This window comes from Lathyrus oleraceus, chromosome 7 (assembly GCF_024323335.1).
Source record: "Lathyrus oleraceus cultivar Zhongwan6 chromosome 7, CAAS_Psat_ZW6_1.0, whole genome shotgun sequence".
Taxonomy (NCBI): domain Eukaryota; kingdom Viridiplantae; phylum Streptophyta; class Magnoliopsida; order Fabales; family Fabaceae; genus Lathyrus; species Lathyrus oleraceus.
The window spans coordinates 13,986,438-14,004,270 of NC_066585.1; the positions used below are offsets into that span (position 1 = coordinate 13,986,438).

General features: G+C 37.7%; 2 protein-coding genes across 2 annotated transcripts; both read right to left on the reverse strand.

Annotated features, from left to right (window-relative positions):
- Positions 1-268: 268 nt before the first annotated feature.
- LOC127101045 (uncharacterized) lies at positions 269-1,051 on the reverse strand. Its single transcript, XM_051038356.1, has 4 exons — positions 976-1,051; positions 820-901; positions 635-730; positions 269-534 (listed from the first exon to the last, which is right to left on the reverse strand). The coding sequence occupies exons 1-4, from the start codon at positions 993-995 to the stop codon at positions 430-432; spliced, it is 303 nt and encodes a 100-aa protein (XP_050894313.1). The 5' UTR covers positions 996-1,051; the 3' UTR covers positions 269-429.
- Positions 1,052-1,086: 35 nt separating this feature from the next.
- On the reverse strand, positions 1,087-16,487 carry LOC127101730 (uncharacterized). The gene is made up of 10 exons (XM_051039178.1): positions 16,132-16,487; positions 15,707-15,953; positions 3,372-3,664; positions 2,960-3,277; positions 2,760-2,876; positions 2,341-2,658; positions 1,990-2,247; positions 1,826-1,897; positions 1,450-1,745; positions 1,087-1,357 (listed from the first exon to the last, which is right to left on the reverse strand). The coding sequence occupies exons 3-10, from the start codon at positions 3,657-3,659 to the stop codon at positions 1,087-1,089; spliced, it is 1,938 nt and encodes a 645-aa protein (XP_050895135.1). The 5' UTR covers positions 3,660-3,664; positions 15,707-15,953; positions 16,132-16,487.
- Positions 16,488-17,833: the final 1,346 nt, after the last annotated feature.

Genomic DNA, 17,833 nt, shown 5'->3' on the forward strand with positions numbered 1-17,833 from the left:
AGCGCTGTCTTTTCCTCTAGTAAAATAACAAAACGCTGCCTTCAGTTTAAGCCTACCATTTCAACCTGTAATATTTTTTGGGAATAATCCTATAAACCTGTAAATCAAGCCTCTCTAATTCAAGCATTTGGAGTCATAATCTATCCATGAAAGCAAACCAACACAAGGATAGATAGGCACTGAACACATTTGGAGTCATAATTCAAGCATTTGTAATTTTTTAAAGCAAACCAACACAAGAATGAACACATTAATCTATCCATGAAATTAAAGATATCACTAAAATTATAAAGAACTATACACAAGTCAAAACTAATATGTTATACGGCCTATTTGGAGTCATAACTAATCTGTTAAAAATATAAAGAACTATACACTTGCCAACCTGAAACCATTCTTCATCAAAGTATTCATGTTATTTTGAAACCATTATATACTAATTAATCTTTTCACAATAAAATATTGACACAATTCCTCCTTGATTTGTTCCAACTGCAGTCTCGTGTAATGAGCACACTTGTATTCATCAAAGTACTACATAACAAAACATAATATGCATGATTTAGTTAAAAGTAATAAATAATATGAAATATTCGATAAATATTAAAACAAATCCTAAGTTATAAATCCATACCGTGATTGGAATCTCTATTTGATTCATATTAATGATTTCCCTCATAAACCTCATTACAAAGTATCCGCAATCGATACCGTTGCGCTGTAGAGGACACTACATAGAAAAATAAATAAGAATGTATAGTTATCTTTTCTTATCAAGTAGCATCACTATTATAAGCAAAATTGTGAAAATTAAAGTACCTGCACTTTTATCCACGTAATGTTGCTGGATTTAGTACGTGGTACTCGAGCTTGTCTTTGAGATCGGAACACTTTTATTGATCTAACAAAATAAAAACATATATTTAGAACAATCTCACATAAATATACACGAATATTTAGAACAGTCTCACTTACGTATCAACTAATTGCTTCATATCCGGATAATTTGTCCATTCACCATCTATCGAATTCAGAAAATATACCACTTCTTTTAAAGGATCAATAGCAAGCAACAACCAGTGACACCTATAAATTAAAACAAAAGTTTATATGGAAATTTTTTACGTAAAAGAAACAATTAAAGATTAGAATAAACTTAGAATTAAAATCTAACCCTGAATTATACGGCCAAAGATACAAGTTGTTTGTACTGCTGGCCATGAATCTCTTGACTAAGTACTCTCTACATGAATCCGGTTCCCTACAAATTAATGCTTTGTTGACCAGGGAGGAAGACACGAAACGGAATCTGTTTGACAATTGATCATTCCCGCGCATGAAATTGTCATACAAGAACCTTCAATAAAAACATAATAAACATTAGACTATTTTTATTGAAATGTGTAAATAAATTGTTCAAGTAATTAAATAATATATAGATCGGATTACCGGATGTATGTGTGTATAACACCGACGCCTAATTCTTGATGCCGAAAAATATGTTCCAGATCTTCTTTTCCGATTGTTTCAGTGCATGAATAACCAAAGATATCTTCCTCCATATCCAGTAAGCGAATAGCACCAGCTGTTGCCATATCTGATGAGTCAACAAGTGTTTCAAGAGATATCTGGTATCGAGGCACAAAAGCACCTTTTTTTGGCAAAGAAGTCACTGGAAGATCCCTTTTGTTTTTCTGTCGACTACCAATTTTCTGGCTCAGTTGTTGTGACCCTTGAGCAAATACCTATAAATCATATAACATAGGTAAATTATAAAATCATGCATTTTTTGATTCGGATCATATAATTAACACTTTCAATATACCTCTTTTTGTGATGCAACAGACTCGTTGTGCCGCAAAATCCCTTTATCCTTAGATGCGGGTTTTGTAGGCGTCTAAAATTACCATGTAAAAAAAATTAACTTAACGGTTCAGAATTGACATTTGAATACTAAAAGATTCATAGTGGTTTTTGAATTCAACATACCTCATCATCAATGAAAATGAGATCCAAGGGCCATGCAACAAATGATCCTATTGCATCTCGCAGCAATGTTGTCTCTGAAACAATGTCAGGTATCGGTAGCAACGCATCCTTATCTAATACAACATCAACCGATACTTTAAGGTGTCCATCCAGGAGCGGTCTATGGTGAAGTAAATCTCCCGAAGTGTTGTGCACTTTTCCCTTGCCAACTAGGCGATAAGTCGGTGACGATAAGTATAGCTGACAAGATGAAATGCCCTAAACCAATAATAAATATGTTACTTTTAATGTGTATATATTTCAATTAACATAAATGTGCTATTTTAATTTCAAAATAACATATATAATTACCTCGGGAAATTTATTTTGACAATCGATACTGGCTTTCTCACTAGTTTCTTTCAACTGTGAACTGCACTTTTCCATACACCTATATCTCTCGTTATCCTTTTGCAATTGAAGAACTTGCGCTTGTAATGCCTGCAACGTCTCCATCACTTCTTGATTGCTAGGATTTCTTCTCCTTGGATTCTTATACAAGGAAGTTGGAGTACAACCATGCCCTTTACCCCTCACCCGACCGGGATACTCAAGAACATTTAGTGCTCTACTAAGTACGCTCCTGTTCTCCTGGTCCTCAGCTGTGCTTATCGATTGAGATAGGGTCTCCTGAAATTCATTTACATATCGGAAATTATTAGTGGAGATAAAAAAATTAATTATATATTATTAAACTTTTGATTTAATTAAAGACACAATGTTCTACTTACACATTCATCATAAATATGTTGAACGTCATCCCTAACAGTTCCATCCTTTCCCACACGAGCTTCTTTCCACAAAACATGTGGCGGAAGTGATGTTGCGTCACTTTTCGTCTCGTCTAACTACGCATTGACACAAATAATAAGATAATCAATTATAACACATTGAGACAATTAATAAGATCGTAGCATTTTTGTATACTTACAATTTTTTCCTCTAAGCGTGCATATCCCAAACGCCCTTTTTTGTATGCATACGTGGGATTTGACGCTCTCTCGCGATTTGTGGCACTCACTTTCTTGAAATTTTCGTCTCTTCTTTGGGCTACAAAAGCAACCCATTCTTCTTCTGTAATGAAGATCGCATACTTCACTGGATATTCCGGATCATATTCAACAAAAAAAATTTCTTTGTCCTTAAGATACTTGTTTGTTAAAAACGTTCTCCACCCTCTGTGTCTTTTTCCGGCCAATTGAAGTATATACTTTTTTCGGATAGTTGTATCTTCAATGTTAAAAGACCTCTACGAAAAAATATTGGAATAGAGTGTGTTAGTATAAGTAATTTAAACACATTATCGTCAATATAAAGAAAATATAAACAATCATATATTGTACCAGTATCTCAGTCCAAATCTTATCTTTAGCGCTACCCAACTCTTTATTACTCCATCTTGTAGCAGTGATTGGAATGTGCATACGAACAAGTGTACCAATGTAGCTTGCCAACTTTGCAGCATTAGACCCAATTAGTTGGTTATCAGCATTCCAATTTACATTATATGTTACTGCTTTATCTCTATCACGAATGATACTCTTCATAATAGTGATGCCTCGTGTAATTTCTTTTTCTGAAGTATCATCAGGAGCATTTGCATCTTGTGAGTTTTCTTGATCACTAGCCATTTAACCTGTAATAAAGAAAAAATATAAAAATGAAATGAAAAATATAAAAATCCATAATCAATAATCCATATATATATTGAATAATATAAAATGACATAGGCTATAATTAAATTTTCTTGAATGACATAGGCTATAATTATACTATTACCTTTTTCAGTAACGTCTCTTTCTTTTCTTGGTAGGAATATGTTCTACTTTTCTTTTAACAACGCGGACGGTTGGATTGATCCAAATACCCTCATTATGATCATTTCTAATACATGATTCATTCTCATTTTGATCATTTATGGTAAAAGATTCAATCTCAACATCAATATCACCTTGATCTCCAATTCTTTCATCAATTACTTTGTTAGATAAAAGCACTATAGACCATTTCGTACTTGTCGGATCAGTGACATAGAATACTTGTTTAGCTTGAGAGGCTAGAATGAAAGGCTATAATGGTTGTACAAAATTCACAAGATTGTCTGCGTTATTAAAGTTGTACAACTTAAAGGCGGACAATGGATGGTCGGATAAAAGTTTCACAGAGTTATTAGCTCTTATGAAAGATATACTACCAGAGGATAATGACTTATCCACAAGGAAGTTGGATAAGCATCAGTTCGCGTCGCGAAGGCTGCGAATCCAGCAAGCTTATTAAGGGCCAAAAGTGTTGTCTTTCAGGAAAAGCTGCTTGCCATTTTTGTGTCTGCCTTAGAATAGCTTTTCTGCTTTGGATGAGAATGATCAATTAAGGAAATGTCAACCTTTTTTGCAAAGAAAAATACATTATTCTAGAGCATTCATTATTATTCACACATTGACATTGAGATATTTTGTAAGAGAGAAAAACATAGTTTTTCTTCCATTATTATTCTGCTTGTAACAATGATGATGAGGAGCTAAACTCCCCTTTTGTCAAGATTGGAGGTAGTAACTATTCTCATTTGTTTATGTATTCCATTTGACTTTTATATATGATAAAGATTGTTGATGTATTGAATACTGTTTTTGCCCTAAGTTGAAAACCAGATTTAAGTAGTTGTTGAAAGAGGTTATTTGAGTCTTGACATAAAACAGATTTTTAAGTAGTGAATAAGTTGTAGAGATAGATTTATTCATTACTCTTCTTTGGTATTAAACATTCAAGATTGCTATATTGATAGTTAGGTGGATAGATCGTCTAAGGATCAATATAGTGATTATCACAATATCATTTAGACATAAATGACTTTGAGAGGATACTTGAACATCATCAATAATCTTAAATCTATATAGTTATCATAAGGAATCATAAGCATTTAGAATAGTGAACTCCAATCTTGCCAAGCTTTTACATTTGATTAAGACTATTTTACTGTTTTAAGTGACATTTACTCACGAGATAATTTTCCAAACAAAACAACTTTGTTACTTTCTAAACTTATAACAAATCGGATTATAGAACGGCGGTAATATCAACCAATCTCTGTGGATACGATATAAAAATATTTGTCGAAGATATACTTTTCAACAATACTTAATGCTTGAGAAGACATGTTGTGCACTTGCATGGGCTGCTAAGCGATTGAGACAATACATGCTGACTCACACAACCTTACTGATCTCCAAGATGGATCCAGTCAAATACATATTTGAGAAGCCAACTCTCACCGAAAGGGTTGCTCGTTGGCAAATGGTACTGACAGAGTACGACATCCAGTATACATCCCAGAAAGCCATCAAGGGGAGTATTCTGTCAGATTATCTTGCTCAGCAGCCGATTGATGACTATGAGCCAATGAAGTTTGATTTTCCAGACGAAGACATTATGTTCCTCAAGATGAAAGACTGTGAAGAGCCAGTTGTTGAGGAGGGACCTGATCCAGATGAAAAGTGGACGTTAACGTTTGATGGGGCCATCAATGCCAAAGGAAGTGGAATTGGTGTTGTCCTTACCACTCTGAAAGGTGCCCACATGCCTTTCACCGCTCGTCTGACTTTCGAGTGCACCAATAATGAAGCTGAATATGAGGCTTGCATCTTGGGTATTGAACAAGCCATTGATTTGAGAATCAAGACTCTGGACATCTTCGGAGATTCAGTTCTGGTGATCAATCAAGTGAATGGTGATTGGAATACTCTCCAGTCTAATCTGGTCCCCTACAGAGATTACACGAGAATACTGTTGACTTTCTTCACAACAGTAAAGTTGTATCATATACCTCGTGACGAAAACCAGATGGCAGATGCTCTTGCTACTCTATCCTCCATGATCAAGGTGATCCGGTGGAACCATGCTCCCAGGATCGATGTTATTCGCCTTGATAGGGCCGCGTATGTGTTCGCTGCTGAATTGGTAATTGATGACAAGCCCTGGTATCACGATATCAAGTGCTTTTTGAAGAATCAAGAGTACCCTGCAGGGGCATCCAACAATGACAGAAAGACTCTAAGAAGATTGGCAGGCAGTTTCTTCTTGAACAAAGACGATGTGCTGTATAAGAGGAACTTCGACATGGTTTTGCTCAGATGCGTGGATAGACACGAAGCGGACATGTTAATGCAAGAAGTTCATGAAGGCTCTTTCGGTACTCACGCTGGCGGACATGCAATGGCTAAGAAATTGTTGAGAATGGGTTATTACTAGATGACCATGGAATCTGATTGTTTCAAATATGCTCGGAAGTGCCATAAATGTCAGATTTATGCCGATAAGGTGCATGTGCCGCCAAATCCTCTGAATGTGATGTCTTCGTCGTGGCTGTTTGCTATGTGGGGCATTGATATGATTGGAAAGATTAAGTCGACTGCTTCCAATGGGCATCGCTTCATCCTTGTTGCCATCGACTATTTCACCAAGTGGGTCGAAGCAGCATCATTTGCAAAGGTCACCAGACATGTGGTTGCCCGTTTCATTAAGAAAGAAATCATTTGTCGTGATGGGATTCCCGAAAGAATCATCACTGATAATGGTTCTAATCTCAATAACAAAATAATGAAGGAGTTGTGCCAGAACTTCAACATTCAACATCACAATTCTTCCCCTTATCGTCCTAAGATGAACGGTGCTGTTGAGGCAGCAAATAAAAATATAAAGAAGATTGTGCAGAAGATGGTCGTTACGTACAGAGATTGGCATGAGATGCTACCCTTCGCCTTGCAGGGGTACCGCACTTCAGTACGTACATCGACCGGGGCAACCCCTTACTCCGTTGTGTATGGTATGGAAGCAGTCCTACCTGTTGAAGTGGAGATTCCTTCTCTAAGAGTTATGTTGGATGTCAAGCTAGATGAAGCTGAATGGATTCGAACAAGGTTCAATGAGTTGAGTCTTATCGAAGAGAAGCGAATGGCAGCCATTTGTCATGGGCAGTTGTATCAAAGTCGGATGAAGAGAGCCTTTGATCAGAAAGTGCATCCTCGATGCTTCCAAGTCAGAGATTTAGTGTTGAAAAGGATCCTTCCTCCTCAGACAGATCACAGGGGCAAGTGGACTTCTAACTATGAGGGACCATACATTGTCACCAAGATTTTTGATGGGGGAGCCTTAATGCTTGCAACTATGGATGGTGAAGACTTCACTTCCCCTGTGAACTCAGACGCAGTTAAAAAATACTTCGCACAAAATAGACCCGCTGGACAGTAAAAAGAGTAGTCCAGGCAAAAAATGGGCATCCCGGCGAACCAAGAAAATGAAAAAGGTTCGGACAAAAGTTAGGGATTAAAAAATGAAAAGATTGTACACCCGGTAAGTTGAAAACCTGAAAAAGGAAACTTAGGCAAAAAAGGGTATCCCGGTGGATTGAAAACCTGAAAGGGCGATCCAGGCAAAAGTTAGGGATTAAGCGAATGACTGCGTTCTGAGTAGTTCTAAATATCATCTCATGTCGATAACTGGAAACTTTCGAAGCATAAGAAACAGTCCAATCACCTTTTTCAGAAGGCTGGCCATCTGAGGGATATTGAAGACGAGCGAGTCATAGCAGAATTGGAACCCGATAGAAATCCATTTCACATTGCCATTAGATTAGTTTCTATTTTTTATCTTTTGTGCGATTACCTCCTTCCAGGGATTGCTTCCTGATGTAAATGCTTATTTAGAGGCCATTCAATCAATAAAATCATGTTATTCAGTATACCTCTGTTTTCACTTTCATTTTACTATTTTGTTTGCAAAAATGACGTTCAAATTTTTGATAAACATTGCATCATAAAACATAAGAGCTTTACAGGTACATGCTCAATAAACATTTAAAATTGCTGTAAATTTTGAGTGTTTTGGATCGCCTATTCAGAACAGGTACACTCGGGGCATTTCCTTAAGGTTCCCAACAGATGATCATAGATGTTGTGCTTCAACAGTTGGTATTTTATCCCTGCAGAGCTGATATGAGCATTGGATTCTTCAATCCCCAGCAGGTTCTCACTGTTGCACTTCCCCAAGCACCTGTTTCAGATTACACTCCCCAGTAGAGTTGACAGTGTCAGACTGTATATCCCCAGCGGAGTTGACAGTGCCAGACTGTATCTTCCCAGCGGAAGCGGCTGCTCCTCAGAGCTCGATGCCAGATTGATGGTCTCGATGCTAGATTCATGGTCTCTTTCCTTGAAGCAGAATCTCGATACTGTATCGGTGTTTGCTTCCCCTGCTGAGTTTTCTCTCTCGCAGATTATGGTTGCCAGAACCACTGTCGCTTTCCTCAGCAACAAGCTTTCAGTGCCATCCTCTCCCTAGTCAGAGTCTTGGTATCTTGTTATTGCCAGAACACCGCGTGGCTGGTTATTTCCCTACAGAGTTCAATTGTGATGTGCATCTCCAACAGCATTGTCTGGGTCAGGAAGATTGTGATCATTTCCCCAGCAGAATTCCTTGCCTCGGCTTGGCGTTCTCTCTAACCTAGCATTTCGCATCCCTGCATGTAGAATCATATTGCATTGCATCCTCCCAAATCGCGTAGCATTTCCATTTTCATGGAGCAGTACGCTATTGAAAAATTCAAACATACGCATAAGCATAAGACGTTCTCGGTATCCCAAGTGATAAACCAGAAGCTTGTTACCAGTACTCAGACTGAAGGTTGTTCATGACTTATTATCCCCAGCATAGGTCGTTGGCCCACGTGCCGCCTCAATTATCATTTTCCCTATTTATGTCGATGCTGACAGGCATGAAAGTTTCCGGTATTCAGACCGAAGTGGCATTCAGGCCAGTTTTCCGATGTTCAGATCGAAGAAGTTTCTAACGTTCAGGTCGATGCAACTTGTGGCATTCATGCCAGTTTTCGATATCCAGACCGAAGTGGCATTCAGGCCAATCTTTCGATATCCAGATCGAAGAAGTTTCCGACGTTCAGGTCGACGCAACTTATGGCATTCAGGCCAAGTTTCTGGTATTCAGACCGAAGTGGCATTCAGGCCAATTTTCCGATGTTCAGATCGAAGAAGTTTCCAACGTTCAGGTCGATGCAACTTGTGGCATTCAGGCCAGTTTTCCGGTATTCAGACCGAAGTGGCATTCAGGCCATTTTCCCGGTGTTCAGACCGATGTTTGATAATCTCATATCTCCCGATGCTTAGATCGAAGTCATTTCCAGTTTTCAGACTGATGAGCGGCATTCAGGCCATGTTTATTTTTTGTGTTACCATTTATTTTGGTATTCAAGCTAACATTCTTTCGGTGTTCAGACCGATTCTCACCGTACCAGACGGATTCTTTTTTTTGCCGATTCTGACAGGCATTATTACTTCATTTTTCACCTTAGTGTAAATTTCCGGGTTTTTATTGTATTCAATCCCTTGATACCTCGAAAGTGCGAAAGCCGCTGCTATCTTCCTTTCGGGTCTCCAGTTGATTGAATAGGGGCAGCTGTAATACCCCAAAATTTACCCTTCATTTTTCATGGAAGCATGGGATTATGTTTCACATTGCATTAGCATAATACTAGGTCATACTCATTGCATACTACATTAGTGACTTGGAAATCAAGGTTTGATTGACCACTCATTAACCAGAGGGAGCCCACACAAAGCAAGACTGAGAATTGGACTTCATTTTCTATGTATACAAGCCTCAAGGGTCTCAAAGGGTTCCAGGTATCTCATTACGATCCTCAGTTCATCAGTGGAGGATTCAGAGCTCTCAGAATGTGCATATGGATTTAATCAAGGAAACTAGGGTTTCATGGCTATCTGCAACAGGCAATGTTTGGTTGGAAGTGAAGGAGCTTATCCATGTCATGATTGGAGAGGCATCTTGGTCTAGGAAGACTCACATTTATCTCAGAAAGATCCATTGGCAATCAGTGCAATCAGTTCTTGATCATTTTTGCCCTAAAACTAGGGTTTGGTATAAAATCGGTTTATTTCTGATTCCTTGGGTGAAACTCTTTTCCATGGCCCTCCATATGTCCACAAGGGTCTACATACAAAAAATCAACTCTTTATTTGAGCTAGAGGTGCTTCAATTGATCAATGGAATCGGAAATCAGACAGTTTGGGAAAAGTCAACTATGGGCCAGAAAAGCCAACTCCTGACATTTTGAAAGTGGAATCTCAAAATTCATGCCTAAGGGAGCCTACATGTGAAATTTGATCAAGGTTGGATCATGGATTCATCATTTAATCAGGAGTTGGAAAAGTTACTAAATTTAGAAATAGTTGACTTTCCATTTAAGGCAAGTTTTTATGGTTGTTGCATCCATTTTAAGCCCATTTACCACCAAGATGCAAGCTCCATTTGAAAATTTCCCCAACATGAAAGTTGTTCCTCTTGTTCCAAGCTTTCTAGAGATATAAAGTTTGTTCCATTTGGATTAAAATTGAGAAAGTTATGCTTGGTCAAAGTGAGACATTATTTTAGAACACTTAGAAAATTTTCTAAAGTCCAAAATTTGCAAAATTTGTCAAGACTTATGGGTCAGTTTTCTTGCACTTCAAGGCATCTTTTGAAAATACTTTCTTCATGACAATTGTACCTTGCCGTGTCCTCTTTCACATCCTTTTGGAATCATTGGATCATTGGTTTGAGAGATGCATTCATCTAAAGTTGGCATCATGGACTGAATTTTTAGACAGCATTTAGGCCAAACTGGCCCAACCATTTTGCAGTTATGGAACTTGAACTTTATGGCCATTTTTCACCTCTTTCCACTCATCATTTCAATTTGTGTTCAACATGAAAGATGTTAAGCTCCATGTCCTCTTCCTACTGTTTGCATTGCCTTGCCATTTGGTTATGTATACATCAAGATACAAGGTCACAAAGTCACCCTGTTGGACTGTTTTTGTGCTGCACAAGCCAAACCAGTCAGACCACAAAATCGACCAGCCCTTGCATTTCCTCATTTGGCCATGTACTTTTGTTGTCAACTCACTTAAGTTTTGCCACATTTAGAATTTCCTTTCACACCTCACTTTTGCACCTTTTGTTCATGAACCAAACCAAGCATTGCAAGCCCATTAAAGACACTTAAACCCTACATATTTAAGGCTTTGAAACCCTAACTTGAAGGGTGGTGGCTGCAAAAGTTCAGAGCAAGGCAAGCAAAAGATTTTTCATTCCTTTCCATTTTCACAAGTTCTTGAAGTTTCAAAGCACCAAGAGCATTATTCCTCTTCTATCTTCTCCACCACCAAGAAGTAGTGGACTGTTTTCCACTAGGTAAGCATCCTATGACTTGTTCATTACTGTTTTGCTATGCTTGCCATGTTTGTTCATCATGTTGTTCATGCCATTGTCATACTTATTCATGCCTTTACCATGCTTACTTTTCCATTATGCCATGTTTGTTCCATGCTTATTTTCCATGTTAACAATATGTTATGCATGTTTATGAACCCTTCAACATGAGACATTGCCATTAAGCTTGAGCTTGTGTTGTGAAATTTCTGTGGAATCCGTGTGCATGAGGCCACCTTGTTGTTCATTTTTCTTCATGCTAAGGCCATTATTTTCATTGAAACAATATACCATGATGTTCCTCTCATTTCGTACTTGAGTTTTGCTTTTTATATCATCCCATTTGGTGAACCATAGCGTGAGATATGTTGGTTGGAAGATTGAAAGAGCATGTTGCGTTTTCGCGTTTTTTGCTGCATTTGCATGAGGTTAGGGCTTGCATGAAAGAGACGGATACGTGTCACGCTTCGTGCCCATCAGCTCGCATGCGCTGCTTCTTATCTGGTCCGTCCAAGCCATTTTTGTCCTGTAGCATTTAAAATCTAGCATGACCGGTTGAGCAATGTCACATGTTTATTTTAAATGAACATTTTATTTTGGTCACACGCTGAATATCATTTGGATCGTGGGCTTCCAGCGCTTGCTCTTTCCACCTCCACGCTTGGCCCACTAACACACTTCCATCCTATTTTCATTTTCTCTTTTTAATTTCATTTTTATTTTCTGCCTTGTTTTTAATTAATAAAAAATATTTTACTTATTCATAAAAATACCAAAAAATATTTTTCACATTCCTTAATGTTTTATTTAATTTATTTAATTTTTATTTTCATACTTTATTTAATGTTAATATTTTATTTTAATTATTTGTTTCAAATAGTCCATTTTAACACACTTTTTTTATTAATTTTATTTCCATGACTTAGAATTATTTTTAGGTTCTGATTTTTGGTATGAGGGTTGACCAGTGTCTCACGGTCAACCTGACCTTTTATTGGAATTTTATTTCCCATTTTAATTTATTTTGGATTTATTTTTGACCTAGTTTGCTTGGTTGACTTTTCATTTGACTTCTATTTTATTTCAATTAATTTATACACTAATTCTCATTATTTTTAAAATCTTTTTGGGGGATGATGATGTCCTGACCCACCTTAGTTAGTTTAATTTTTTATAATTTTCTTGATTAATTTACTATTTATTCCATATTTTTTAAGTTGACTTGACTTTTCAGTTGACTTTTCTATGATTGATGTTTGACTTAGGGATTGCTTAGGGCAATTGAAGAGATCTTTTGATCCTCCCTTGTTCATGTCATATGCCATGTATTAGAGGCTTTTCATCTTGATTTTATTTGATCTTTGCATCATTTCCCGATTAAATTACTCAGTGATCCTTTGTGTATACAGTTTCATCTGTCTGATGCATCTGTCATTTTTTTATACTTGTTTCTTTCATCCTTGCTTCTATTGTTTGATTGCTTAACATGTCTATACTTATCAAGCATTGTCTAATGCTTCATTCATTTCATTCTCTGATTATTTGATTCAATTACATACCTGTTTATATCTGATTTGTTTGATTAACTGTTGCCTACTTGTATGATGTATGAGGCATATATTTTTATTGTTCGATTGCCATGAACAATCCCCATTCATAACAAATGTACCCCTCTCCCATGAAGTGTATAATGTTTATTCTTTCATTCTTTATTCATCTGTTAATACAAGAATTAAAACGAACATCCGATAACCATTTCAAAATAAGGTCAAAACCTCGATCCAACGTCGAGTAATCATTTTCAAAACTTAACATAACCAGCATGTATTCATCCATCCTTTTGTAAGTCGATTGCTTCATGCATCACCATTTCTCTTGTAAGTCAATTGCTTCAGGCATCGCCATCTACCTGTAAGTCGATTGCTTCGTGCATCGCCATATACCCTTTACCCCACTCCTTTTCTTGCTCCATTCGTCGACTCTTGTTCCGTTTAGGTAGCACCCATTAGGTAGAACCCTTTGTATGATAACATAGGTAGGATTCCCATATTCTTTTGTATGATAACATAGAATTCCCTTATTCTTTGTATGATAACATAGGTAGAAATTCCCTTATTCTTTGCATGCTAACATTAGGTAGATGTTCCCATTTGTAAATCCTAACACATAGGTCCACATTGCATGACAACTCTAGGGCAGAGCTTCCCCACTTTTTAGACCTTCCGTGCATCTCCAATCCTGTGGCATGTCAATCCGTCCTATTGCAAAGAGGTAACTGCCTAAGACTCGATTCAGCGAGCTGCGACACCTACTGCTAGGACGTGAACACATTGCTCACTCTCCTTTGACACAACTGGTGTCCTCTTTTGTAAGTCCATGTTAAGATGGCAATCCTTAACCCCTAGTAGTCGAACTACGACAACTCTGATTCTCATGTTCATATGAGATACGTAGGCACGAGATGCGATGTCTTGCCGAGTTTTTGACTGACAACTAACAATTAATCCTTGTTTGCTTTCGCCCTTGTTGCGATTCTTTTCTCTCGCCCTCGTTACGATTGAGACCTTCCCTTTCTCTTGCCCTAGTTGCAATCGAGACCCTTATTCCCGTAATTAGTTGAACTACGTTTTGCTCTGATTCTCATTCCAGATGAGATATGTAGGCATAAGACGCGATGTCTTAGCGAGCACACTTCTCTTTCACCCATAGGTAGCCGAGCTACGAAGACTCTGATTCTCATATTCATATGAGATACGTATGTAGTGGATGCGACATCCATGCGAGTCATTTTCTTTTGACCCCTCTTTTAGTAAATAGTACCTTAGATAAACACACACCCTTTAGACAAGAACAACAAGAGTGGATCCCGTAGAGTACTTGCGTAGGGGTGCTAATACCTTCCCTTCGCATAATCGACTCCCGAACCCAAGATTTGGTTGCGAGACCTTGTCTTTTCCTTTCCTTTTCTCCAAGTTTCCTTCGAGCGTTTTCTTTCCCTCCTTTGGGATAAATAACGCACGGTGGCGACTCTTCTGTCATTTCTTTTCTTGCCGGTTGTTTTTTCGCATCTCTTTATTTTTTTAGGTTGCGACACAACCCTGCTTTGGCTCGTCGTCAACTTGGGTTCCCCTTGAGAGACAAACCTAATAACATGTTGTTAGAAGGTCTTTTCTATCAAGAGGGTAAAGATCCTCAACATTTGAAGCAGAAGATTGTGCATGCTTGGCATACTGTGCATAGGAAAGGAAGATTCGAGCTTGGTCCGCGCAATTGTGTAGCTTTGGAAGCTTACACTCTTTGGGTGAAGACGAGAGCTTTGGAGTTGAAGATGCCTTATCTTTGTGAAAGACCTATATCTATGGTTGTGGTTGAGTCATTAACTCTCCCTAACCAAGATGTAGAGGAGTTGGAAGACGCGTTTGCCAAGATGAAGCAAGAGAAGGATATGTGGGAAGAGCGTTTTCATGCTTTGAGCAAGAAGCATGAAGAGTTGCAGTTGGAGTCTAAGGACAAAGATGCACTAATTGAGCTACTTGAAGACCGAGTGACGAAGAGCCAGAGAGAGCCAGAGGTTTCATCTTCTAGCATGCCTCAGCCTTCCGTTGCTTGGAAGAAGATTGTCGACCAGCTTGTCCTCGAGAAGACTCAGATGAAGGCTTCTTTTGAGACCGAGATTCGTCGCATTCGAAGGAAGTACGCGCCTACAATCAGATCTTCTGACATTGTTATTGGGGATCCTTAGGATGACTAGTCTCCTTTTCTCTTGTATCTTTTTATTTTGGTTTCTGAAATTATACTCAGTGTAATCCTTCCAATTTATATAAATAAAAAAGAGAATACCTTTGGTGTAATAAAAGTTGTTTTCTCCATATCTTTGGGCACCATTTTGATTTGATTATAGCCGGAAAATCCATCCATGAAAGAGAATACCTTGAACTTAGCGGTGCTATCGACCAACATGTCAATGTGTGGCAGAGGAAAGTCATCCTTAGGACTGGCTTTGTTTAGATCTCTCTAGTCAGCGCACATGCGAACCTTCCCGTCCTTCTTGAGAACTGGAACAATGATGGCCAACCACTGCGGATACTTTGATGTGACAAGGAAACCTGCTTCAATATGCTTTTGCAATTCCTCTTAGATTTTTATCTCCATGTCCGGACGAGTTCTTATTAACTTTTCCTTGATTGGTGGGCATTATGGCCTCAATTAAGTCTAGCTCCTAATTTAACTGACAATAGATTTAACTCATTTACACCTAATGTCGTTTCATTTGGGATTGGCAACGGTTAAGTCTAGCTCCTAATTTAATTATGCATTTAACTTTGAATTCAAATTTCATTTCAGTTTCAATCTCTAAAAAACTCTGTGATGAGTAATCGAAATGTTGAATTTGATAACTAACCTTGAATTTCAACCACATTTGATTTACATTTGATAAATGTATTGAAGTCATATAAGAACCAGACTTCAGCATAATGAAGGAGAGAATAACTGCTCTGGCCATATTTTGCTTTCACTGGGAAACTTCATCTCTGCACTCTGCAAATTCTTGGCCTCTCTCCTCATAGATTCAGCATACTCCACCGCATCTCAGAATGGAGAATCTATCAATCTTCACTCTTCCATCGTTATTTTTGATTCGGCTTACCCTACAAAAAACGTGAAGAAGCTTTCAGAATCAACCTTCGCACACAGATTACCACGGTGTCGTCGCAATTTGTTTCACTCGCTCAATCTCACAAGCAACAAACAAGAACACAACTTTATCACGAGATCTCGAGAGTAGAAAAAGAAGAACCGAAGTAGAAGAGGAGAAGGAATCGATACCTGACTCACGTTGGTACTTCATTCTGGTGAGTTCTTTTTTTTCTACCAACTGATTCGTCTCTTTTCATTTTCGCTTTAACTTTGCACTTATGTTTCGACGCGATAGAGAGCCGAAGTGAGTTTTGCAAATTGTATGACGAGTTCGTTGTTGATTCACCGTGCTCACCATTAGCTGGCATCAATCTCGCGTGTGATAAAGAGGATGCACGGAGCTGACGCGGCGGAGATTGCTCGGAGCCGGTACGGCGTAAACTACACGTCCTATTTTAGACTGATACGACGTTGCTGATACTTGTATGAAGAACTAGGTTGCCTGTTGTTTCGCCTTTAACCTTTGGGCCTAAGGGCCCAAAGAGATTTCCTACTGCTCGCACCCCCAATAACACTCAGGGAATCACTTGGATCAACGATGGGTTTCTATGGTGAGGCCCATTTGAAACCTACCATTCCTTCCATTGCTGGTCTTGCACCCCCTTCTGCCTTCATGGGCCCAAGTCCAACTTTTGTTGGGCTTGGATTGTTGTTTGTTGTTGGTTCAATTAATAATTAGGGACTTATTTAGTCATTAGTTTTTAGGATTAGCTTGATAATTAGGACTTGATGTAGTAATTAGGTTTCAAGTCTTGGTTAATTAGGTTTATTGGTTTAGCATAATTAGGATATATTTCTTGATTAGTGAATAGTTAATTAGATTTTTAGAAATATATTTGATTAGTTAATTAGAATAATATAATTTTATAGTTATATATTATAGTTAATTAGGGGATCAGGAGTTAATTAGGTGATTAAATTTTTTAGGAAAAAATTGATTAGTTTAATAGATTTTTAGAAATAGTTAAGAATATTTTGATTAACATTGATTAGAGATTAATTAGCTTAATATGTTTTAGAATTAGACATAAATGGGTTAGTTTAGAATTTTGAAATAATTTGAGTTTTTAGGATTTAATTGATATTAATTATAATTTTATGATTTAGATATCAATATGACCATTTTACCCTGATGAGTTTCTTTTGTGATTTTTAGCCATGTAAATGCATGTCCCCTTAGAATTAATCTAGATTTAGAATTTTAATTAGTTTTAAATCAAAGTTTTTATTAACAATGGCATGTTCCCTTAGGTATAGTCCTTGAATATTTCTAACCATTAGATTAGGTTCTAACATAATTTCCAATTGTTTCAAACCCATGATTCAAATTGATCAAAAGTAATTTTGATCAATTAAATCCTTTGAACTTATATAACCCCACATTCTAAATAGAGTGACCAAAAGACCCTTGCTCACTTAATAAGACTTTTCCGGTAAGTTGTGGAGCTCAAAGTCTCAAGTCAGATCTTCAATAAAGGCATCCTTAGTCACATCACGCAGCGGGTTATACAAGATAAATCAAAGGTCAACACTTGGTAAATACGATACAAATTGAATAAAACGAGTCTTAAGTAATAGGGAATGATGAGACGAAGTTTCTCCTAGCCTTGTCTAGAGTGAATCTGCGTACGGAGCATAGACCTTAACTATTCAGAGCATTCGCCCTTATTCATAGACTTTAGTGCAATATGAATCGAGTAAACTACCAAGTCTTCTTCACATAAGACAACACCAACACAAGGAGCAACAATGAAGATCCTCCTCCAACAACTTGTCAGTTAAGATAAGTATCATGCGCCATGAGCCTTAAGTAGTAAGGAATGATGAGACG

Coding starts and splice junctions, on each gene's coding strand:
- LOC127101730 (XM_051039178.1), bottom strand. CDS start 3,659: ATGGCTAGTGATCAAGAAAACTCACAAGATGCAAATGCTCCTGATGAT. Junction 1,746..1,825: donor CTGTTGCATCACAAAAAGAG/GTATATTGAAAG, acceptor TATGATTTATAG/GTATTTGCTCAAGGGTCACA. Junction 1,358..1,449: donor GTTATACACACATACATCCG/GTAATCCGATCT, acceptor TTTTTATTGAAG/GTTCTTGTATGACAATTTCA.
- LOC127101045 (XM_051038356.1), bottom strand. CDS start 995: ATGAAGCAATTAGTTGATAC. Junction 902..975: donor ATGAAGCAATTAGTTGATAC/GTAAGTGAGACT, acceptor TTATTTTGTTAG/ATCAATAAAAGTGTTCCGAT. Junction 731..819: donor TTACGTGGATAAAAGTGCAG/GTACTTTAATTT, acceptor TTTTCTATGTAG/TGTCCTCTACAGCGCAACGG.